The sequence below is a fragment of the Amia ocellicauda genome, chromosome 1 (assembly GCF_036373705.1).
Source record: "Amia ocellicauda isolate fAmiCal2 chromosome 1, fAmiCal2.hap1, whole genome shotgun sequence".
Classification (NCBI taxonomy): domain Eukaryota; kingdom Metazoa; phylum Chordata; class Actinopteri; order Amiiformes; family Amiidae; genus Amia; species Amia ocellicauda.
In genome coordinates this window covers 32,450,223-32,476,089 of record NC_089850.1, presented here as the reverse complement: position 1 = coordinate 32,476,089, position 25,867 = coordinate 32,450,223, and the positions used below count along the sequence as shown (strand labels likewise).

The 25,867-nt window shown below is 36.8% G+C and overlaps 1 protein-coding gene across 1 annotated transcript in view; it reads right to left on the bottom strand.

Moving 5' to 3' along the window:
• LOC136758999 (dynein axonemal heavy chain 8) overlaps window positions 1-22,541 on the bottom strand; it is a 59,662-nt gene extending 37,121 nt beyond the window's left edge. The window contains exons 1-35 of the mRNA XM_066713787.1: window positions 22,296-22,541; window positions 21,741-21,892; window positions 21,283-21,456; window positions 20,099-20,303; window positions 19,676-19,881; window positions 19,071-19,270; window positions 18,837-18,961; window positions 18,546-18,678; window positions 17,902-18,008; window positions 17,630-17,780; window positions 17,114-17,249; window positions 16,704-16,841; window positions 15,023-15,032; window positions 14,238-14,449; window positions 13,883-13,967; window positions 13,535-13,746; window positions 13,033-13,150; window positions 11,312-11,438; window positions 10,728-10,941; window positions 9,994-10,150; window positions 8,761-8,936; window positions 8,200-8,290; window positions 5,924-6,036; window positions 5,496-5,595; window positions 4,961-5,074; window positions 4,735-4,866; window positions 4,171-4,280; window positions 3,965-4,061; window positions 3,482-3,745; window positions 3,174-3,266; window positions 2,787-2,986; window positions 2,428-2,620; window positions 2,173-2,286; window positions 1,849-1,983; window positions 1,318-1,542 (exon numbers count right to left, since the gene is read on the bottom strand). Coding sequence (XP_066569884.1) covers window positions 1,318-1,542; window positions 1,849-1,983; window positions 2,173-2,286; window positions 2,428-2,620; window positions 2,787-2,986; window positions 3,174-3,266; window positions 3,482-3,745; window positions 3,965-4,061; window positions 4,171-4,280; window positions 4,735-4,866; window positions 4,961-5,074; window positions 5,496-5,595; window positions 5,924-6,036; window positions 8,200-8,290; window positions 8,761-8,936; window positions 9,994-10,150; window positions 10,728-10,941; window positions 11,312-11,438; window positions 13,033-13,150; window positions 13,535-13,746; window positions 13,883-13,967; window positions 14,238-14,449; window positions 15,023-15,032; window positions 16,704-16,841; window positions 17,114-17,249; window positions 17,630-17,780; window positions 17,902-18,008; window positions 18,546-18,678; window positions 18,837-18,961; window positions 19,071-19,270; window positions 19,676-19,881; window positions 20,099-20,303; window positions 21,283-21,456; window positions 21,741-21,892; window positions 22,296-22,541 — 5,265 coding nt within the window. The remainder of the gene's footprint in view (window positions 1-1,317; window positions 1,543-1,848; window positions 1,984-2,172; window positions 2,287-2,427; window positions 2,621-2,786; window positions 2,987-3,173; window positions 3,267-3,481; window positions 3,746-3,964; window positions 4,062-4,170; window positions 4,281-4,734; window positions 4,867-4,960; window positions 5,075-5,495; window positions 5,596-5,923; window positions 6,037-8,199; window positions 8,291-8,760; window positions 8,937-9,993; window positions 10,151-10,727; window positions 10,942-11,311; window positions 11,439-13,032; window positions 13,151-13,534; window positions 13,747-13,882; window positions 13,968-14,237; window positions 14,450-15,022; window positions 15,033-16,703; window positions 16,842-17,113; window positions 17,250-17,629; window positions 17,781-17,901; window positions 18,009-18,545; window positions 18,679-18,836; window positions 18,962-19,070; window positions 19,271-19,675; window positions 19,882-20,098; window positions 20,304-21,282; window positions 21,457-21,740; window positions 21,893-22,295) is intronic.
• Window positions 22,542-25,867: the final 3,326 nt, after the last annotated feature.

The following is a 25,867-nucleotide window of genomic DNA, read 5'->3' as shown; positions in this document are numbered from 1 at the left end:
AAAGTCAATGTAGTTGCTTTTTTCCTTTTATTGGAATATTGTAAATTGGAATTAGTTTTTTTGTTTTTAAGATAAAGATCAATTTTAAAGGTACATTTTAAACTAATATACAGTTTTATACTTACATATGACAATGCAAGAAATGATTTCTCTGTTGTTGGAGTCATTATAACAGGAGCAGTGGCACCATAAAATTCATAGCCACATTCATATTGGGCATCATGTATACACAAGATGTGCCTGTTAAAATTACCTGTTTAAAATAACAAAAGGAAAATGGATTTTCAGGTCACATGTCTTGTGAAACACTGTGTGAATCAGTACTGCAAAGGAAAGTGAAAATGAATGACTATTATACTAAAGTCTACATTGTCAGAGAGAGTATTCCATGAAATGTGCTATTAAAATGATATCGCTTACCATTGTCCTCACAATAAAAGCGTATTGCTCTTCTCCATTCAAAGTCTGTCCTCTCCAGGACTTTTCGGGCAGATAGATATTCCAAAACATCACGTAAATAAACTGCAAACTACAACAACACAAACCAACACATTACAGAATGCTAGAAAAAACATATTTACACCCCCCCCCCCCCAAAAAAAACCCTATTATTACTATTGCTACTTACTATTTAACATGTCAATCCATAATCAGGTGTACAGTTAAATATAAAGTAATAAATAAACAATTAATAAAATATGTGAGTGTCTTACAATGTACGCCATTAGTGTATTCCAGATACTATGGCTGGGATGAAATCAAATGCTTGACCAACACACTTGACCGTCACAAATTACAAACCTGTACTCAGTGACAACATTTGCATTCATGAGAGGCTTCTTTCTTCTACACGTATAAAAACCCATCATGAAGTACTGACATACAATTTACAATTAAATGGGTCAAAGAATTGTCTTAATCCCAACATAAATCAGTACCTGGGACTAAATGTTTGTGATTAAACTCCCTAGGATATAAATATATTACAAGAGTATGTGATGAAACAAATTCTGAATCACTTTATCACCTTTTTATCCCCCAAAAACAAAATAAATTAATTTGTAGAGATTTTACGTATTGTACAAAGAAATACATCTCTCTTCTCTCTTGTCAAGGGTTAAATTTAGACTTCAGAAGCCATCTGGCCCCAGAGCAAATGCAAATGGATTTCACTAAAGAAGCAACACATGGCATCTGCTGCCAGTTGCTAATTGCACTGATGAATCAATGTTGTTGTTTTGTTGTTTCTTGTTTTATTTTTACCATAATGCATTAGGAATATGATAATTTGAAAACAAAAGGTTTTAAATCACATACCATGACCAGGTTTTCTAGTTTCAGTTTCTGGCTGGGTGTTATACGCTGATCACAATGTTTCCAGCTGCCATTAGTGATTACGGAGGAGAGCCTAGAGATCATCCCAGAGTGTTTCTTCACAGCTCCTAGCAGGGCCTTGGGATCCGACTTCAAATCACTTATAGCAGCTTCACAGTCTCTTGTCCAGCCATATAGCAAATTCATCCTCGCTATTTGGAATGGATGCTGCAGGATAGAAAATGTACAGATTACAGGTTACAGATTGTTGTCATCTGATAATAATTATCAGGGGTTAAAAGGCTAAATGACTGAGTTTATAACTTAAGTAATCACTTGTCCCCCCCAAATTAATTAAATTAGTCTGCAAACATTTTCTTCATTTGAGACACTAAAGCAGCTTAGTCTGAGTCTATTATGTGTTTTTGTTTTCCACAAGCAATATAAGAGTAATGTCAAGGTTCATAAGACGGATGCCTCTTTCCCTCTTCTTGAGTTGTCGAGGCTGAGAGTGTAAGGTTAGGGATGATCTACCCTATGCGTCCACTCATCAATGCTGACGCCCTGATTGGTGTCCAGGATCGCCTTGTCCAGACGGCTCTCCAGACTCCTATGGACCGAGCTCTGGAGATCAGAGAGCCACTCCTCCATTGCTGTAGTAATATGAACCTGCAAAGGACAAACAACAAACACTGAAATGGAAAGCTCACCATTTTCACTTTCATCCACAACCATCCAACATGCCAATGAGTTGAGAGCTGAAACTAAAGTGAAAACAACTAGGCAATACTAGAAAACATAAAAAAATAAGAAAACTGTTACTGTTATTACACTTCAATAAGGAGGTAATTAATCTACCTGTTCATCCAGCACAAGACACTCTCCGTCCCCTGACATCACAGACATGGCCTGCATTTCCTTAGCAGGCTCTCTGGTGCTCAGTGGAACTGGACTCTCTAGTGACAGACCAGCCTTGAACAAATCCATAGATAATAACAGCATCAACAAAAAAAGATACTTCCAATACTACTATAATTATGATATTGAAAACAACATAAACTCAATTATCAAAACACAACAGTTGATGTAATATTTCCTAAAGAGCAGGCTTACAGATCTAAGGGACTTGGGGAAGAGGCTGTCTGTGTCTGTCAGGTGGGTCCCTGCACTCCTGTGGCTCACTGAGCCCAGGGCCTCAGTGGCCCCTGCAGGCAGCACCGCGTCTGAGAGCTCACTCACACCACTGCTGTCCTCCCAGGCATCCGAGCTCTCCCACAGTACATCAGCAACTCCGCTAAATATCAGACTGTACAGACACAAGAAAGAGTAACACAACAAAGAGATCCCTCCATGAGTTTTCTTTCAATTATATTAAAGTGCACAAACTGGAAATGAAAAACGTGCATGAGGAATAAATCTATGAGATCACTTCAACATGTCTTTCCAATAAGCCTTATTAAACAGATTATTACCCAAAAAGATTGTGGAGGAGAGCAATGTCTGTTGAGTGACTGAGAAATGATAACAGAACTAGATCTGGCAGAAAGTAGAAGCGAGGGAAGGCTTGTCTTTTCATGTCCAGGAAGCTGGTCAGGAACTGGCAGCAGACCTCCAGCTCTTTGTGCATGCGATGCAAAATCACTTCCTTAGGAACCTCCTCATTACAGCAGCACTAAAAGATAAATAATGGCAATTTGGCTTCTCGCAAAATTTGAAGAATTCTAGATTTAAAGAAAGCTTTGCAGATGTATAATACATTCATACTATGATGTAGGTCTCCTTTTGTGAAACAGGTGCTATGAGAATACTGAACTAACATTAAACATATTTAACATAAATATGTAGTGTTGGTAACGTACCTGCAGGACATTTTTTGTCCTGTAGGCTGAGCGCATCAGTTTAATCCAGTTTCTTTCAACTTTAGCAAAGCGCTTAGCCTCTTGATAAAGTTCCTGCATAAAAACAACAAGTAATAATGTACGTTTTTAGTACTAATGTGTGATACATGATATGTCAACAATTTAGTATCACAGTAACAATATGATTGCACTTTCATATGTAAACAATATTGCCAAAGCAAGCAGGAAAACAACACTTTCTCTGCCTGGCTAATGATGGGGAATATCTAGAGCTAGTTCCACATTAAATCATTGAAATTAAATCTGACCTTGCTTATTTTCGTGTCACTAAACACGGGCTGTAGGTTCTGCCAGAGATCCTGCACTTCCACCCACAGGTCCAAGATAGCGGCCACATCCTTCAGTTTGTCAGCCCAGGCAGCGGCCTCCTCTCGCAAAGGGCCTATGTGCCGTGACATCAGCATCTGAGCCAGCAGGAGCCGGGCGTCCTCCAGCTGCTCCAGGGTGAGCAGGGTCTCCTCCTTCCCCAGCAAGACAGGGCCCAGGCTCTTGTGTAACTCAAAGCTCAGTAGCTTAACATTTATAAACAGAAGAAACCAATTACACACAGCCCTCTCTGGTTTTCAGGATATTAACTCTGTTTCATCAATAATTAATATACATTATTGACAAGCAAAAATATGGAGGACAGCTTTTTCTCAGTTTAAAAAAACAAAACATGTATAATAGTATTCTAGTAATTATTGAATCTGGTTGTGTGTGTTTAAAATGGCATGTGTGGAATGGCCTACTTGTTCACTCCATTCCTCTTCAATTGACCTCATTTTAATCTCCAACTGCAGTTCTTCTCTTGCAGCAGTTGCTATGGATATTATATCAGTTTGATGCCTGCAAACAGTTCCAAAAACAACAGTTTAATTCAGTCATGTTTTATACTGGAAAAAAGCATACATGTATGCAGCATAAAATCTTTGAACAATCCAAAAATAGAACCTACTTTATTAACTCAATATCCAACAGGTGATGAAGTCTGAAAACAGTGGCTTCTAGTGGAAATGAGCTGCCAGTAACAGCCATTACTTGAAGCCAGTGGCGATTTCGAATTTCCTGTATGAAACAAAACAAATAATAAAGCATTTGAGAATCCTTTCTTCAACTTGAATTCCTATCTTGCCTTTGAAACACATTTTCTATAACAATAACATTTCCAATACATCATAATTTTAATACAGTTAAGTAAAATAACTATCAAAATGTACTATATAGCAAAACATTTTCATGTCTCAGGAAAAAAGCTTGCTCTATTCCTCTACTTGAGCACAGACTGAAGACAGATTTGTGTGGGTTTTTTGCCATGAATTGCTGTTCTTGGGAAAAGTAAGAAAAAACACTTTTAAATGCAATTAAATATACATGTTCTAGAAAGTCTCAACAGATTGTGTAATTTCCTGTGTTAATGAACAAATATCTGCTTTTAAAATGAATCACTACCAGAACATTAAAATGTCTGCAAATGTTCTAAATGTCAATTGAATATAATTACCCAAGCTAAAACCCATACCTTAGCAGCAAGTCTGTGTAAAACAGGAAAGCAATCACTGTAAAATTGGATCTGTGCAGCCATTTCATTGTATGGATCCCAGTCTTTTAACTTGTCTTTGGTATTCTGGCACTGAATCCAGTAGTCCATAGCCTGCACAGTAAAGACAGGAAAATATTATATGTTTTCTGTGTTTCCTTTTCATTCAGATCAATATTCAGAATATAAAATCAAAAACCTGTCAAACCTCTTCATCATTCTGTTTTAAATCTACTTCAGCCCACAAGGTATCTCTAAAACGCTGGTTGAAGGATAGAAACTTCTGGAAGAGCTCATATAGTGTGCCAAGCTCCAAGAGGTCCTGGTAATAGAAATATACAAGATTTTAAATTAATTAGTGCGGAGGCATAAAAAAGTATTCATCTACTATCACAATTGATTTTCCTTTGATATTTTATTAAGACAGTTAAAGGGAAAAAAAATTGTATTTTATTAAGATTTTATTTGTATTAATTTATTACATATTAACTGCTTAATTGTTGCTGTAGCTGCCTCCTGTTATACTTTCCGGGCAAATGTACACAGCAATACAGTGGGATGTGGCACAACCTAGTGGATGAATAAAAAACTGCACAGTGGAAAAGACAAGCGGGACAGGTCATCAGGACTCCAAAGGTCAATTTTAGAGACATTAGACATTTCTGCAATAAACTCATGCAGTGTTTATTCATCAGATCTCATCTTAAGTAGCATCAGGTTCGAAACAAATTGACACCAGTCACCTTTTCTGTCCTGTCAAGTTCAGGGAATGCTTTGGGAGTGATACTAAAAAGTCTCTGTAGTGAGTTGAGGGTCTTTCTCTTTGCATCGTAAAGTTGAAACCTGTTAAAATAGAAAGCAGTGTAGTTTACAGAAAAATCCCAACATGCATTGTTCTTGCCTCCTGAAATTGTACATGTTCTGTTTAGGACGTATTTTATCTCAGTCGCAAGCTGGAAGTCATAAGATGTATAATTCTACTAAATCAGAGGTGCAATTGTTAATTAAAACTTTAGAAACTATGAGCTCTAGGTAAAGGATTGTGTAGAATCAAAAAACTACTACCATATAGGAGAAATCCTGCTGATAGATCTGTAAGATTTGTTTAACAATGGAAATAAAAGCAATTGTACCCTCCTTTTAAACATTCAACATTTATGGAGGAACTCACTTTTCCTGGAAGATATGCAGTTGATTTACAGCTTCTTCTGGACTCATGTTGGGAGCTGCAGGACCCTGGGTGTCAAAGCTATTCCTGAGCTGAATCACATCTACTGCAAAACTCTGCAAATATTAAACAAAGTGAGTTAAACTGGACCAATTCCCACTTAAATGTTTGATTTAGAGGCAGTGAAACATAAGCATCTAATTTACATTTCTGATCTAATATTTCTTTACCAAAGTATGTAAATAAACTTCTTACATATCTGTCAGTATCTTTACCTGCAACAGTATTCATACAAATGATAAATAACTTGAATTAATTAAGTTAGAAAATGTAACATCTCACCTTTACTTGTTTATCAAGTTCCTGTTCAAACATGGTTTTCCTGTCTTTCAATAAATGTATCTTAACCTAAAGTGGGAATTAAATTATAATTTTCAATTTAGGATATATTAAATGAGCCATAACAACAACAACAACAACAACAACAACAACAACAACAACAGCTTCTCGGACCTAGGACCGGATTAAATAAAAACTTTGACCCACTTGCTAATAGAAAACTACAGAACTGTACTCAGTTGCGGCTTCATTTTCAGTAAGATGACACTTTCTTCTAATCAGAAATGTTACCACTATGATGTACAGGTTTGTAGTTTACTATTAGCGGGTCGGTCAAAGTTATGATTTAATACCAACTAATCTATGGTAATTTACTCAGCTGGAATTTAAGATTGTTTTGAGGAATGGAAAAATAGACTTCTCTCAAGTTATCCTGAAAGTTATCTGGCTAAGGGTCCATTCTTCATAATTTTAGGTTTAGGTTAAGGAGGGACGCATGCCCTCAGGCCTAGTGGTGGCGGCAGCGCATTATTTCGAAACTCACTCTTTCTCCAGGCAAGATACCTGCCCACACAGGATTCGAAAAGCTGACATTGCAGCCAATCACTTTGCAGGAAATACTTGTCAATCATTTTACACGTACAAATTGACTGGACGTGTGTTTTCGGTTTCGTTCTCTCCACATCAGTAATTGAGATTTTATTTAGCTAAATTGTTTACTAACACTGTTAGGTTTAAGCCATATGTTCAGTTTAAATAGATAACATATTTACATTATTAATCTTTCAAATTACCCTAATAGAGAGTCATCATGAGTTCCAGACAATTACATTATCTATGACGTGAAAGCAGTAGTGCGGCTAAACGCCTGCGTTTTATTTTTTAGGCTTCCTTTAGCTCAACTCCATGTTGAGCTTTCATATTTTCCCTACCGTGCCGAATAAATGTTATAACTGCAATTAACCAAAATAGTATATTATCTACAAAAGAATAATACATAAACATTTCCGAGCAGGGTTGCACACTGCAGATTTGCTCACATTTACTGCATCATCTACAGAGCAACACACCACTGGCTATGTAGTGCTGCCACGCGCTCTGTATCAAAGCATGACTGCTGCAGGTGGCATTAGTGAAGTCCGGTGCTAATAAATCAACTACATAAATCATTAACGCTCAAATAGATAATCATCTGTATGATTGAAAGTATCTTTAATCTCTATGAATTGTTTGTCACCAAAAAGCTTCCCTTATTAACATTGCTCCACATCTGTCCGCTAGGAACCCATGTCATCGTTGGGGTCAGCTGTCATGTCATTGGGCAGAATTAAACCCATTCAGACTGTTATCCAGCTGACCTCAAGTGAACCTGCCAGGGAGCAGGTCTGAGATGCTGGACATGTTGCCCTGGTACCAGAGCTGGCTGAACTTCAAACTCGATTTGGAGAATGGAAAATCCCAAGTTTATGCCAAGTTATCCTGAAATGTAACATACTTATCCATGTAAGAAGATCGGACACCTGCTTATCTGTGAACTGGATGGAAAGTGCTGAGAAATGTATAACTTTTAAATACAATACACAGGCAATGAGGAGGCAGGAAGAGAGGCATTGACGCAGAAAATTAAACTTGTATGGCTTAGCCCAAAGCACATTTCATTACTCTTAAATTAAATGCACACATCCACATTCGGCAAGATATATATAATTTGTTTGAACAAAGATTACAGATTAAATGTAGTGGAAACAAAATATGCACAAACCCATGAAACAAACATTTGAAATAGAAGCATTTTGAAACAAATACTTGATGGTCTAACTGTAGTTTGTATCTGTTATGTAAGTGTGGTATATGAGCAAGGTGACTAAATTGTTCACAGTTACACAACTCATTTAGAACTAAAGTCATTTTCAATACAATTTGCCACTTTGTACACTTACACTGTCAGCCAAAGCCATGAGATCAGCCCAGCTACTCCTGAGATTCGTGACTTCTGTTATTTCCTCTCTTGGGAGTCTCAGATTGTATGACCTAGGAAATCGCATCCATATGACAAAAGAACACAAAGGCTGCCTACTCTGTTCCAATTTGTCTATGTGTGCTACACTAATCTTTTGGAAACATATTTACTAGAGACTGGTTTGTGGCTTTTCTTTTAATGTTGGCCTGGATGTCACATTGGTTCACTGTGGTTTATTCTGTATGTCTTCAATTTAAATGTATTAGCACCTGAATCTTAAATAGGTGTACATGTTTATACATAGGAAGGGCATATCACATACTTCCCTTGATGTCTCTTATACATAACACTGATGATGGCAGGGCAGTTTCATGAGCTGCCATGAAAATTACAATGTTAAGCACAAAGGCTTGTTCATTTAATCTGGATACTATCTCTAACATCTCGCAAATTCTAGTCATGTCTGTGCATAGATTGTAAAACATTATTATTTTGTGTTACAACCCTCTCTTGGGAGTGATAGCCACTTTGCTCTACAGACCTGAGTTGTTGGTACACACTCTCAATTGGTAGATACATCCCATCAATTTTGTTTTCCATATCCAGTAGGTCTTCAAGAAGACACAGGGAAATGTTTAATTCCTCCAGAGATTTCACTTCAACCAGCAGCTGCTTGTGACTTGCATTATTGTACTCTATTGCTTCATCAAGCCGTTTCTTGGGGGGACAAAAGACAGCAACTGTGATATAGTTTAGGATAATCAGAGTTAAATTATCACTAGCTTGTAAAATCTTGATATACATTTGAATGTAACAGAAGATTTGAAGGTGCATTTAAATGCTACATATTATCTTTACCTTTATATCCTGATGTAAAACAGAAGCATATCTACATTTCCAAACTCCTGCAAATCCCTTCAAAGCATCTTTGATGAGACTTGTATCTAACCATAGACACCCTGTTTGGAAAACCTGAAAAAAAACACATATTCATGTATTTACTTTCTAACACTGCTCAATACTGAAAACTGTTGCTTTCTATTATCATATTCTGAAAAAAAACTAAATGGAAACTGTAGGTCCAAACATGATTAACACATTTTAACCTTACTTGCAAACACTTTCAAAAACGAAATGCATTGAAACAGGATAGAATCTAGGCAGTGCAATTTAATGCAATTTATTCTAAGTCACACCAACAAACAAAACAAACAACCAATGCATACCAACGGGATATCCAGTATCTTCTGTTCAATCTTCTCAAGGCGATCAACTTCTTTATTTATTACAAATAGTTCAGGATTGGCTGAAGTCAGTTCAGTGTATTGACTGTTCATGTCATCTCTCCAAAGAAATTCATAATACCTGTACTGGAAAATATGCTTCTCTATAGAGGGTTGCAGATCTGGCAAAAAACAAAAACTTCATTTTAGGTTACTGATGACATTCATATATTCAATGGCAACTTCTTATTGGGTAGATGAAAACAGGCATACAGAAAACAAAGATAATATTTTGGTAGTGGGATTTCTGATTGGTGGGCGGGTCAAAATGCTGATATTATCTGGGCTAAGGTATCAAATCCCTCCTACTCTACCTGAGTTTTATAAATGTAACTTTTTGTATACCTCAAGGAACCAGCACATCATTTAACTGTCTTCTGTAACAGCCTGTGAGTTCAAACTTTGACTTTTTATAAGGACGATTCACCATTTATTGCAGAACGGATAAGGCTGAGGATGCACTGAATTGTTTCTTCTCCTTTTATGTTTACAGGCAGGGGCTCCTTTACATTCTGCTCATGGTCCCACTGCAAGTAGTCAGTGACATTCAACATGGCTGAGGCCGCCTCCATTAATGCATGCAGGGCAGATTCAACTGGAGGGTCAGTTACAATCGTAGGGATGGTAAGTCTCAGCTTCAGGGTCAACCTTTAACACAAACAAAGAAAACAAGACACAAAGACACAAGACAAACATGCAAAATACATTAATGAATCATGCAATATTTGTATGATCATTTGTAACAATTGAAAAAAGCATTTTCTGAGAAATTATCATTCTTTATAACAACAAATATAATGAAAGATAGTCAAAGTAGATAACATGTACTGATTGACTGACTTATTTGTATTACTCTAAAAAGTATACAGTTTTGAAACATTTTTCAGCAGAGGTAAAATATGGGCATGCAGGGGTGGCATTAAAGAGAAACTGGCCTTGTGACCGGCTCTAGGACATGACCAAAATTAGATTTGAACAAAATCAAATATATAATCTAATACATTTATAATAATATAATAAGTTTACATCAGAGGCTGCTCTTCATATAAGATTGGCCCATTTATTACATTTCAGCGTCTGCATCGTGATTCAGAAAGGCACACAAGTAACTTGATATCTTAATGTTCAGGTGTTATTGACTAGTCAGTCTATATAAATATATTCAAAACAACAGACCAGTGTCTAAACTCCAGGTGCTGTTATTCATAATACATTACAGGCTGACCTCAGTGGCTTTTGAAATGCTGGGTCAGACAGGTTTTCGGATACGGTGGCAAATAAAACACATGCGCTGCAGGGGTCTGGGGGATCCTCTTTGTGATGGCAGGGCAGCCCCTTTATTAGTCTCTCGATATCGCAGCCAGACACCTGAGCCAGAATGAGCAGAGATCGGCAAACACAGCCCAGCACGGCACTGCAGGTCTGCCCACGGAAGTACTCTGCGGGTTAGGAATAGGGAAAGACATAATCATAAAGCTTTTAACTCAGGAGCAGAACCCTGTCTCTTTCAAAAGCTATTCAATGAACCCATAGCATGATGTTAAAATCTAAATTGGAGATTCACATCTCCAGCTTGGTTCAGGAATACAGTAGAAGTGTGAGGCACAGAAACAAAAGACTATATCTAACATTAGCCTACAGCAATGTGCATGGCCTTGCAGAATTGAAGATAGGACTACATAATTATATCCAGGTAAACAAAAAGAAAAAACACAATAATTAAGTAAATACAGAGACTTTGGCAATTAAGAAAATAAAAGAAATACACACCAAGAACCTGGCTTTCACTGTCTTGAGCACAATCGTTACCAGGGGAGGATAAGCTGATAGGGGCATCTTGGCTTGATTTGGATAGAGTCGGCCACAGCCGAGAGTGCGATCGTCTGTGTGAGGTTTTCACCAGAGTAGATCTCTGTGTAACTGCCAAAGGAGGGTCCTATCAATGATTAAGAGGAAAATTAATCATCTTTAAAAATATTCTTACCTAAAAAAGGGATTAGCAAAACTTTTTCTATAAATATATTGTTCTTGCAGTTCATCTTAACAAATGCCACTAGACGTATGACCCATCAAGCATACAAATAGACAACAACAAAGCTAGTTCTGTTAACAGGGGTGTCACACCTTTCTTTAGTGTATTTAGCATATAGATAGATAGATCGATAGATAGATACAAATCCTGAAAAGGTTGATAACAGACTCATATATGTGTTCAAAATCAGTTTAAAAGGAAACAAGCATAAATAATTATGTAAAGATCATGTGGGATATATGAATCCTTATTCCACCAATTAAAAAATATGCAGTCTAGGTTGAAATGTGCCTTTAGAGTACATCAGTATGGCTTCTCATCTATCATGTTGAGCAATAGCCTCAAGGCTGCCTTCAAACACTGCAAGTTCTGCAATGATTTTGTGATGCTGACCATTTCCCCTGAAAAGTAAGCTGATACATGTCAGTTCACCTGGGACTTGTAATATTGCATCTCTGCACACTTTGTTTTATTATAAGTGGTCACTACAGAGACTAAGTAACCATGGCAACTGTGTACTGTAGTTCTAAATGTAGCTGTAAATGTAGCTGTATTCTCCCTGCTTTAAAATTAACTGTTCATGTGGCATTCCTCCAGAATCTAAATGGACTTAAAAGAAAAAGAAAATTGATAACAGTTTATCCAGTCAAGCTCATTCAACTACTGAATTTGTTATACAGATATGTATATAATACAGGATTTCCATCTCTGCTTCATTTTGCAATCTGACTCCAGCTCTGTAAATCTTATTACAGATCGTTGCTGAGCTTCCTCATCAGAGAATTCACTGCTGGTAAAGATCAGCAGAGGATTCACATATTGTTCTTGCCTCAGGCTCTCACCTTAATGACTTTTAGAGAGGCTCTTATATCAGAAATTGCTGTCCTTATAGTTTCCACTTTTTTATTCAGTTCTTCCTGCTTCATCCTTAACGACAGTGTTGTCAACTGTAGAAATTCAGCTGGACTCTGAAAGATAACATTTTCATACATTTTTACATATTTGAGGCACAATTACAATTTACTGTTGTATATTTATACATATTAAGAAAATATATATTTTTAATTTAGTTACATTTAGTAATATAATTAATATAGTACATACCATTATATGTAAATTCAAAAAGTGTTAGTACTTTACCAGATTAATTATAGTTAATGTACAAAACAAAAACATCAGTGCTACTCTCATCGATATCTCATGCATTATAAATTCTTAACCAAGAGGTTAGAAAATACTCAAATTAGGTGAACAGAGCATAATGCAATTTTTAAACTAACCATTTAACATTACATTATAAACCTTATGGAGACTAACAAATGCTTGAAGCATGATAAAAGAATTTATATCCTCAAAAGATCCAGAGAATAATGTATTTCCTGAAGTGCAAATTTAGCTACTAAAATTATGAGCAAATCATGAGATTTTTTATTGTTACCAAAATAAATGCAATTTAAAATTGTGTGTTGCTGTTTTCCAAGATCACAGAATGACTTACCAGTGGCTCAGAAAGAACCTCATCTGTGTTGAAAAGCACCAGTCTCTGTATATCTGCAAGAGCTTTGTCTATAATTGTATCTTTCATTTTGGATATTTTCTCCACCATAATCCTCAATCTTAGATCAAAACAAATGGAAAAAAAGTAAATACATTTTAGTCATATAAGTACGTAAACTGAACTGTACATAACAAGCTAGGATAATACCAAAAAAGACTGACTTATTATTTGCGGATTACTGAATCTATTTACTTGCAAAGTTCCAAGTTCAAGGTAAGGGCAAGGACATCATAAAATATAAAAAAAAAAAAAATTGAGGGGAAATCCAGAGACATATGATATCAATTGGGAACCAAATATAAACTGAAATATACAACATCAAATTGTTTGCTGCTGATGCTAGACAGCCAGAATATTACCTACTCAATCTTGTTACACAGCCAAACTTTGGTGAAGAGAGTTTTAAGACAATACATGACTATCCTGGTTCGAAGTACTGTACCTAGTGATGTCTGTGTAGACATTGTGAAGGAAGGCCTCAATGTCAATACTGAGCCAGTTCAGCACAGACAGACCTGGCTGAAAGTGATGACTCACACCCTCCAGCTGAGCAGCAAACAGAACAGCAAGGCATTTTGGGATTGTCTTTTTTACACACTGGTACTCCTGCAGTAGACCCTCCAGATGACTCTTATAGGTCTTATATTTCCTCTCCTGCAATTGAAAAGAATAGTTTGGGGTTTCTTTACATTTGATTTATTTTTCTTAAATGGTCTAATAAAGCTCGTAACACCTTTACAATCAAGCAGGATTACGTCTGTCTTTCATATATGCAGTTCTAAATGGTTACCTGTTTCAGAGATAAAATGGCAGCCTGTGGAACATTCAGCTTAAACTGCATCATCCATTTTGTTTCCTCGAAAAGCTGGATGACCCTGAATTTGGTTGAAGAGGATAAAGACTTTACTTCAGGGGTTCAGCAAAAACAACTGATAGGTTTCCTATTTATTTAAAACACTTCACTTGACATACATAGACCATGCTGCACTTTTCCTGACTGTACACGTCATACTGTTGTGAAGATACACAGCTGTTTCTGTCTTGTCTGAAACAGTGTACCCACTGTATCAATGTTTCCAGGTTTAAAAACAAATGGTAGCTCCCATTGCCACATTACTAAATGTTTGACCTTAGAGATGCCTTACCTCTGATCACAGTTCACCATTAGCTCTTGGGTGGTTGGATTTCGAACTAGCAGAGTAGCATTCAGTCCACTAACACACCCATCCACTTCAGATCTCCATTTCTGGTACCACAAATTCTCAAAGCCAACCAGCGTGGCAGCAATTCTATTATACAGCTTCACAGCCTGAGTATAGGTGTTCGAGGATGCAATGACTCTGATTTCCTTGAAGACCTGTCAATATAAAATGCAACAGCAGTGAAACATTTTCCACAGGTTTCCTTCAAATAACACATTTTTTTTATGAAAATTGAATTGCCTAAATCCACTGGGATAAAGTGGAAAATCCCAGTACAAAATCATTCTAAAATCAACCTTAAAAACCATTAAATCTGAGAAAACACTATGGGATCTGCTACTTACTTTCATTGGCTCTTCTATTCGTGAGAAAAGCTTCCTGGACCAGTAAATGGCCCCAGCTGCTGGGGGCATGTTTTTAGGCAAGACGGGATCATCCTGGAGGTCAGAAACAACTCAATTTGCAAAAGCATTGTAAGAAACTAATGATTTAACTGTATAACTGACAACCTAACTCCAAAGGTACAACCACAAAAATAATAAAGATAAGAGGTGTAAGAGGAGAGCAGTTTTGTAGCATCTTAAATCAGGAATATGATATCCTGTTGTTGAACTTACCTTGTATTTTTCATATGTTTCCTGTATTTCTTTAAGGTCTTCATAAAACCAGTCCAAGGCTTCAATGTAACATTCATTGATCATAGGCTGAACACCTTGATGGGAACTCACCACTGAGAACCTGGAAACAAAACAACACACTTACTGATATACATTCTTATTCAGGCTGGTAAATAATATATATCTACCAGTACAGAATTAAATTACACATTATTGAAGAGTGATATAACCTATTTGTGTATGTACAGTGGCTCTCAAAAGTATTCACCCCTCTTGGACTTTTCCACATTTCATTGTGTTACAACATGTAATAAGAATGGATTTAATCAGGAGTTTTTGCTACTGATCAATACAGAAAATGTCCATAATGTCAAAGTGAAAAATATAATCTGCTAATTGTTCTAAATTAATTACAAATACAAAACAGAAAATAATTGAATGTACGAGTAATCACCCCTTCAGTCCATATTTGGTAGAGGCACCTTTGGCAGCAATTATAACCGTGAGTCTATGTCTCTTTCCACATATTCTCAGCTGGATTGAGGTCCGGACTTTGACTGAGCCACTCCAGGACATTGACCTCTTTGTTTTTAAGCCACTCCAGTGTGGCTCCCAAGTCCTAGGTCTCTTGCAGACTTCATCAGGTTTTCTTCCAGGATTTCTCTGTACTTTGCTTCATCCATCTTGCCCTGTACCTTTTCTAGGTTTCCAGGCCCTGATGCAGAGAAGCATCCCCATAGCATGATACTGCCACCACCATGCTTCTTGGTTGAGATGGTGTCCTCAGGCTGATGTGCCATGTTAGGCTTGCACCAAATGTAGCGCTTAGTGTTGAGGCCAAAATGCTACTTTTTGGTCTCATCAGACCAAAGAATCTTCCTCCACTTAGTCTCAGAGTCTCCCACATGCCTCCTGGCAAACTCTAACCGAGATTTGATGCAATTTTTTTTCTCTCCCATAAAGGCCACTTTTGTGAAGCACCCGGGCTATTGTTGCAGTATGCACAGTGTCTCCCAGCTCAGCCGTGGAAGACTAACTCCTTTAGAGTTGCCATAGGCCTCTTGGTGGCCTCCCTGACTAGTGCCCTTCTCGCCCGGATACTCAGTTTTTGAGGACAGCCTGATCAAGAGAGATTCACAGTTTCCATATTCTCTCCATTTCTTAATAATGGACTTTACTGTGCTCCAGGGGATATTCAATGCCTTGGAAATTTTATATATCCTACCCCTGATTGGTGCTTTTGAATAACATATTTCCGGATTTGTTTTGAATGTTCCTTCGTCTTCAAGTAATTTTTATATGGAATTGTACTAACCAACTGTGTGACCTCCCAGAGACAGGTGTATTTAACTTGAAATCATGTGACACACCTTAATCTACCTTGAGGTAGATTCCATTCAACTAATTATGTGACCTCTAAAGACAATTGATTTAATCACAGCTCAATAAGGTGTGTCATAGCAAAGGGGGTGACTACTTCATTTTCTGTTTTGTATTTTTAATTAATTTAGAACAATTTGCAGATTATATTTTTCACTTTGACATTATGGACATTTCCTGTGTTGATCAGTGGCAAAAACTCCTGATTAAATCCATTCTGATTTCATGTTATAACACAATGAAATGTGGAAAAGTCCAAGGTGGTGAATACTTTTGAGAGCCACTGTATGATGACAGTAGTTCTTGAAAAAGTATTTTATGTGCTTTGACATGGAACATTATATATATATATATATATATATATATATATATATATATATATATATATATGCCCAGAATGAATAACGTTTACCTGTTCAGCACTGAAAGAGCCCCCGCAGTGTTCATTTTCCTCAGAAATAGCGCTTGTAAGTAAATGGAAAGATAGCGCTCTAGCTGCTGGTTCATCACCAGAAATTCAGAATAAGCATCTTCAAATCTCTCAGTGTCTCTGAGGAAATAAAGCAAAGTGAAAAAATATTTATGTCCCAAATAAATGGCCTGGGCTTCAATAGTTCTTCTGTCAACATTAGTTATGAAAGACAGGTGGGACCGACCCGATAACGTTATTATTCAGGTCCTTCAGTGTTAAAAAAATAATAATTGTATCAATAATTACATGAGTAACAACAAGAAACCATTATGTTTCCAATAAAGCTTTACTTATTAAATAACTTGAAGGCTTTCATCACCAGATTTGTTATAAAATACGGCAGGGTTTACCTCTTCTCGACATTCAGAAGCAGTTTGATCCTGACTGCTGAAGCCATGGTGTGGAACATGTTACTGATGCAGTCACTGAGGACATCTGATAAACACTGTCCTTCCTCATCAGGGTCTTCCCAGTTGTAGAGGTTTCCTGAGAATTGAGAGGGAATACATATTGGGCAGAATTCATACTTGATTTCACAAATGCACAACACTTGGACCAAGAGGGTAACGAGCTGGTTAAAATGTGTGACACAATTAAACCCCTTCAACACATGGACATATTCAATGACATTATTCCACAGTGCTGGTCTACTTCTCTTACTTATCTAAACTCTGGCAAGTGAGGAACATAAAACTAAACCCATAGCTCAGGCAATAAGTCACCCGTCTTTGACACAGGGGAAACTGAAAGAGCAGAACCAGCGAAACAAAAAATGAATCCCCAAATGCTCATGCTCATGGTTCACATCATTCTTAAAATATATATTTTTTCCCCTTTACTCCCAGTCATGTTTTGCCATTACTTACGGAGCATAGTCTTTTCCTCTTCAGTCAATACATCTTCATTCTCCTCCTCCTCTTCCACCTCTACTTTTTGCTCTGAAGGTGAACTTCCTTCCTGCTGTGTAGATTTCAACGAATGCAGCTGATGGCGCTCTAAGAGCAGGCCAGTCCCACTCTGCCTCCGAAAGAAAGTGTGATCATCTCTTTAATGACACTTTCTTACAAGACATTCATCAACTGAAAAAAGGGCAATTCCAAGGTTAACATATGTGTGCAGAAGGAATAAGTAGTTTTACCTGGACTTCATCCTCTTCAAGAAGTGTTTGCAGAGGACGCTGAACCATCCCTGAATGGTAGGGCTCTCCTTCACAGGGAATGATGTCTCTCTTCAGTGTGTCTACAACTGAAACACAGATTCACTGAAAACTGCAGATTGCATATTGCCACATCATCATTATCACCCAATCATTGGTGAACAAAAACATCACTATATCATACAGATATTTGTCAGATAGCACATTTTTGTGGTGTTTAAAGACACTAGTTCTTCATATTAAAGCTGTGGAAATTAGAATTTAGATGAAAAAATTACTAGTACAGACTTATTCTATGGGTAATACAATGTTCCAGATTGTTCTTTAGTTCTTTTTCACTATGTATTTTCATTGTATTACCTTATATTATAAGCTTCCAGAGCCCATATATATTCAGAAAGTGGATGTGGCTCCATTTACTTGTGCATAGTAAAAGCTAGAATTCTCTTAATATGAACATAAGGGCAGGACTTCAAGAGGACTTTTCTCAATCTAGCTCCACAGAACTACATAAGCTGAGATTCAGTAGAGAGCTAAAAAATAAGTGCATACAAATACCAAATCAACAACACAATACCAAACACGATAAAAGTGCTTATAAGTTTTAAGCATGTTTAACGTATTACCAAGATGTTCTTCTTTTCTTTGTGTGTCTTCTGTTGGGTCAAAGCCACCCTCTCTATCACCCGGCTCATTTATAAAGAGGTCTTCACAGCTTGGTTTCTGCAATCCTTTTGTCTGCTCTGACAATATTTTATACTGAAAAAACACAAAACAAATACATTTTTACCTCCATGGCACTGTGATATCAGCCCTATGCTTAAACTTCTCATGATTGTCTGCCCTGTTTATATAAGGAAGAAAAAACAGAAACTTCACAAACAGAAATATTAAAAAAACACTCAATCACATCTCACCTGCTGCAGAGTGAGAATGACATTAGCAAACTGCCTTAGTTTACAGCAGAGTGTATCCATATTGTGCATGATAGTCTCTTCATCTGTGAGTGACACCCCAGGCCCTTGGCAGTCATGGCTGTGGTCTACAATACATAAATAAAGACAACACAACAAAGTAAACAAGTCCAGACAAAGTATATATTTCTGACCTTTCTATGAGAATAAGGGGTCGGGCTCAGAGCCCCAGCTCACCACAGCTAGACGTGACAGAGGTTACGCGGATGCTGGCTTTAGTAGCCCGGCCTGTTGAGAAAGAGGTCACTTTCCCCTGCATTGTTGACAGGGAGCTGGAGGAGGAAAAGCGATGGAGCCCATGAGAACCTCCCAGAGCTTCTCTCAACCCACGTACAGCCTCCAGAAAGTAGGCTTGTAGTGCCAGACAACCCTGAATCCTGCCAAAGCCAGCAACACAAAACAAATTACAAGCTGCTTTCATGCTTTTATATGTTTATTTATCATGTGCCATGCAACACACCATGAAACTTATTTGGCTTTCAAACAATTTCAGCTTGAAAAATTTGAATTGGAGCTCTTCTGCTTAAACAGATTACTTCACAGAGCACTGTGTGGAGGAATGCCACACCAACAGTGCATCCAAAGCAGAAAGGGGTCATATAAAATAAATTAGTAGTGAATAACAGGAATTACACACACACACACATATATATATATATATATATATATATATATATATATATATAATAGTATTCTCTAGTAAATGGATTATTCATTAGATATATTAAGTGCTTTTGAAGCCCCAGTGAAACATTTGAAGAAGGCTGTTTCTTAAGGCTTACTTTTCATAAAAAGTGTTTGTGTTCAGCAACTGCTCTGGGTTGTTTTCCTTTCCCTTGTTCTTGTGATGCAGCCCAGAATGCAAATCAATTACACCTGCTCTTCCCATTTCTTCTTTTATTCTGTCCCACAGGTTATCCTCAGATCCTTCACTTACAACACTTTTCTCCAGGAAGTCTCTGCAAGCCATTGTCAACTGGTTACACACCTGAAAGAGAAACAAAAGATCCAAAACTGTCTGGCAACACCTCAACTCTTGTTTAGTTTTCACATATTTTACACATTATCCTTCTTGGCTAGTAAAATGCCAGCAGTGCTTTCAGGCTTGTTTACAAAGTTCTAAATGATGGATGAAGCTTGTAATGCAGACAGTCCCTTGAGGTACATTTCATGCTTGATCATGCTCTTTGCTCCTACTGAGATACCTTTGTGAGAAGGAGGCCTAGATATCCATTTCGAGAGAAGGAGCGTGAAAGGGAGTCCATCTGTTTGATTCCATTGATGATTGCAGGCAGGACGGCTCCCATCAGATTGATGGGGCTGCTCTCATTGGACAGAGCATCAAAGTGGCGCTGTAGAGCTTCAAGGTACTTCACTCTGCTCTTTGTCTCATTGGAAACATCTGTAATGCTACAGAAAACAGTGATTATAAACTAGTATTGCACAAAACGACCTGGGATCCATGAACATTAAATAACATTGATTAGAGGACCTGGTGAAGCCATATGGCAGTGATCTTCAAATCTGGTCCTGAAGACCACAATCCAATATGTTTTATAGATCTTTAAATCACAACCTGATTTCAGTCGAAGTATTTTCATCCAATTAATTAAGTGATTGGATTGAATGAGAACCTGAAGACTCTCTGGCCCCTGAGTATTCAATCTGATGAACAATAGCAAGGACTTGCATGAACTTACACAAATCTGATATATTTTTAGCATACATAAGTATTTAAAAGTAAAAATAGGTATTTACAGAGCAGCAACAAAATACATATCCACAGTGTGACCTTCTGTACAGTATTCTTTTAAATCCAGTCTGTCGCAATAACTTCAATTACATTAGCCTGTAATCTCCACACAACCTTCAGTTATGTAAAAAAGTGTTGAGGTTATTATTATTGTTTCTTATGCTGAAAATATTGAACTCGTTTGAAAGATACATGAGAATGAGTAGAAATGCTGACAATTTAACTACTACTGTCACTCTTGTGTACTTGAACATGTTTATTCACACAATAAACATTCACAAAATAACTATAATATAGTAAATGCTATATTGCCAGAATGGCAGATAACCTTATACCTATAACAGAGCCATGTCGATGTGCTGTGCACCAGATCCAAAAGAGCAGGTTTCAAGTCACATCACAGGGGTATACAATACTAACAACATTAAGTCAGCTCTTATTATTACTGTTTTTATATTGCTGTTTATAAGAAGGCTGATAAGATTTCATACCGCTCTTATTTATTTTTTAACATTATAGGAAAAAATATAAAACAAATTATAAAATATATATATTAAAATGAATGGTGGATTTATTAATGATTTGTTAAAAAGATTAATAAGCAGCATAAAATAAAGCATTGGTCTTCAGTGCTACCTTATGTCTATAGTTTTCCACTTTTTCAGGAGCCGAGATTTGGTGGAGATGAGAAATCCAATGACTGTTTTACATTCCTTCCCTCTCAGCTGCTCTGTGATCGACTCCAGGGTTCTCTGTCTCCTCCTCCATCGCTCGAGTTCAGTCAGTGGACTTGTGTTGACATCGAGGACCCTACAGTAACAATAGCAATTATAAAAACTCAGTTAAGCTACTACACACTTTGAACTTATAAACCCTTACCATGGATTACACGAAATCTTCAATTCACCTGCCAATTGCAAATAATAATAAAAAATTGTCCTTGATGACAGGCTTCACTTGAGCAGAAAGAAGCCATCAAGGCCTGTGTTTGTATTGATTTCAGTTTACAAGGTTCTACCGTGCGCATTAAATGCATCAGAGAGGTTGGCTGGTCAAATACTACATTCAAACGTTACAGAATATCAATCAATTACCTGTCATCACTGCCTTCATTCAGGATTTGCTCAATTGTTTTCATCCAGTCGGAGACAAGAGCCTCATTTGCACTGATCATGTCAGAATCAAAGGCAGCAGATTTCCTGTGCATGATGTCAGTGCTCACTGTATTAACTGGTCTCTTTAAAATCTATATAATACAATTAATTTAACATTGGTCATGACAATGAATAACTGATCAATTACATCCAATACAGAAAGCTGATGACGCAGTTGGGTGCTATATACTCTGACTAGACTGACTCTGATTAGACTTAGATTAGATTTACTCTGAGGACAAATAGGACAAAATAGGACAAAAATAGGACAAATAGTTTTTACTATTATTTCTACCAGCACAAAATACTTATAACATGTAGATATCAGAACTGATTTTGTTGGTGTTGTTTCTGTAACAGCTTTTATTAAATTCCTATCAGGGAGGATACATTGCCCTCTTCACACTGCGTTGCACATTAGAGAAGAAAGTGGACAATTACACAGATCAAAAAATATGTTTCTTTCATGTTGGACCCCTGCATACTCAGCTTTACCTGCTGCTTGTCCTGTTTGATGGATGTAGTGAAATCCTGCAGGGAGGTGACATATTTCTCTAGCTCTGCCAGAAAGTGAGTGACGTGGGGCGAAGTACAATAACCCCAGGACCTCTGGGCTCGCAGCAGAGGAATGTATAGCTCAGAGAGTTGGGACCTTAGACTCTTGACAAGGCCACCCCTCATTTCGCCACAGAAAATATCTTGTTCCATGTGAACTGGATCCACATCTCTGTCACTCTGCATGTCAAAAATATGTATGTATTATTCTCCACCTCATCCTTAATTAATGCTGTATTCATCACGCTTACGAAAACAGAAATACCCAGTGCCCTGTTCATATCTTTGTTTAAAGGTAAAGAGGTAGCCCTCACATTATTGTGCAGATGCTAGGTCTCTATAATTAATTTTAAGAAAGGCCAGGGTGTTGTTTTCACAAGTGGCCTGTGGATATGGAAATCTACTAAGATACCATGATTTGAAAATGAAATCTCTATCTCATTAAGCACTGTATGCAACAAATAAACAGCAGGCACTTCCTAACATGCTGCCCCAACCACATGATTAACATATTTTTTTAAGCTGTCACTCAAATCATTACATCTTGGTAGCTTAAAGCATTTTATATATTTAAAGTATTTTTAAGGAATTGTACAACTTTAAGTAAAATAACCACTTGACAACATTATGTTTTACTTGTGTATTTTGTGTATAACATCATGTAACTGTTTAATTTGGGATGTCCTTTTAATGTTTTTAATATCAAACAATATCTGCAACGTAATGCACATTTTGTTTGAGTACTTGCCTTTTGTCGGAGAAAGTATAAAATGTGTGTCTGCTTAGGATCAATGTCTTCCAGACTGTCTCCAATTTTTAGGTCACACAGCCTCAGCACTTCCTGGCTGTTGGGATTGGTGTAGAAAAATAGCTTGCTGAGCCCTTCAGCTGAATAAAACAGCATATAGATGGATATGAAATGTGGCATATTAGGTCATCACAGTCTGCTGCAGAAAGTCGTCTTTGTGTCCGTCAGACATGAATGAATGAATACATCATTTTGAATTTACTGGATTATAACACTGTAGTTGTACATGTTAAATTTGATTCGTTTGCAACTAAATCTGTTACAGTGTACAAAGACAATTCAAACTAACAAAACTATGTACAGACAAAGGTTATAGAGTTTATGTGCAACCCTTTGTTTAAACTTTTAGTTATAAACCTGTTACCGCTGTTAACAGAGGCTATGTAATCAATATTTACAGGAAATAAAACAACTTATTCTCAATTCACAGTTTAAGTAAAAGTGGATGAATGTGTCCCTCTAGCATCCTTTGACCCACCTGCCAAGAAAGCATCAACCAGTTCCAGATTCTCGGCCTGCAGGAAGAATTCCTCAAGTAAAGTGGGATTATCATTTCCCTCAATGTGGAAAGTTTGTTGCAGTTTAGTTGCAATCCACCAATGTCTTTCATCCATGTTTTAAACTTTACTTGACTTCTAAGCTGAATCAAAGCTTAGGATTCTCTCTGTTTGCCCTACTACCCATGCTAAAGACCAAAGCAGCTTCTGTTGTTGCTAAGGCCAACAGTAAACAACAGCTTCAAAGAGCCTGCTGTGTGGATACACTGAACTAGTTCTACAACAATTTACACAGACATACACGCTGACTGATCATATATATAACCCTTCTTTAAAAGGTAAAACTTTGCACTGAAGCACACCAATGTGAAAATCACAAAATGAAGTGTTCAAAACACATTTATATGTTTACATAATTTACAATAATAATAATAACAATAATAATAATGAATCCAAATTTTAACCAAACAATGGGACAATAATTTAAACCAAGTTTTAACAATGAGATGTTGGTATTTAGTTAACCATACCTGTATTACATTTATGAAAAAGCACCAGAGAAGGCCATAAGAAAATGATTTGAACAAAGCTTTGTTAATTCAAGACAGCATGGTAGCCAAGAATGCGTAACCTGATATAGTAGCTAAGCACTTAGTTACAAGCTTGTTACATAACAAACAGTCTCTGGCCAATCTTTATGGAGCCCTCTAGACTGCCTCAATTGTTAATGAACTGGATTGCACTTTCTTAGATATACAAAAATGGCATTATTCTGTTTCATATGATTCAGTACTCATATTTATATACTTATTTATGTATTTATTGTATATACTATATATTTTTTTTAATCATGTAAATATTGTAAACCTATTGTTTCTGTCCCTGTACAAATTGGTTAAATAGCACAACACAAAATTAAAAGTCCATGGAAGTAGGAATATAAATAGAAAATTAATGAATAATAAGTAATATTAAACATAATTAATTATTTACAAAAACTTGAAGGAGTGGCTTAACTCCACAGTACACCAGCTCAGGGTAGGTTTTGTTTTGTGGAAGTGTTGAAGAATTCTTCAACACTTCCACCAAAACAAAACCTACCCTGAGCTGGTGTACTGTGGAGATTCAACACCAGGTGTCTCTATTACTTGAATTTGATTAATGTATTTATTTTTATTTCAATTGTATTATTCTTATGTTACAGATTTGTTTAGGTCTTAGTACAGAAACAGTAACAGTAAAACTAGTAGGTTGTTACTTTTTTACCTCTAGTTTATATCATAGTAACCATAAAGTATTAAAAAGCTGTGAATACTTCAGTGAATAAGACTATGTGTAAATACAGATGTAGCTATAATACATCTTTATTGATAGGAATATAACTAAAACCAATACCTGTTACCGATTTTGTTTTCTTCTTCTTTGACTTGTTATTTTGATATGGATAGAAAACAAAACATCTTTAGCCTTTTCGTCTGTTCCAACTGACCTAATGCCCAGTGGAATATTTAAATCTAAATTGCAGTTTGGTAATGAAGTGGGCATACATGTATTACAGGAGACGAGCAGCAGCATACAGTGCATTTCAGTAATACAAAAGTGCCTGTGCTTTTCCCCCAAGACTGTAGAGATCTCAGGGGATGGACTGAATCACGGTAATCTAGTATCACTGCATTAGCTCAAAGTGAAATATAACCATATCGTTTCTCTGACCATATGTACTTACATATTGCATAGTATTACATTATTTCAACCTCAATTTATATGTAGGCTGGAAACACAGTTCAGATGAACAAATAATATTGGATTAGCACTGGCCTGTATGAAAGGATGTTACTGTGAGTTGTTGCAATAGTGTGAACATGTGTATCTGTTTACAGCACTAATATATTATGATATATCTACAGGCCACATGCACAAGTCTCCCCATTTTTTCCCCATTAGACGTACACTGTGAAAATTAGGAGGCCAGTGACTGCAGTATCTGTATTTGGATCTGCTGTTAGATTCTGCCTCGTGAATCATATTATCATAGTGTGCCCTGGGCTGGGTTTCATGCTGGTCAGAGAGAAATTATTTGTGCAGAAGATATAAAATGAAACAATGTGAAAGGAGGATGTGGAGGCGGAGAAGGGGAACCCACAGAGAATGAAAGAAAAAAATAAAGTGATGTTATTAAGCTTCTCGCTGGGATTGTGTAGGATTAA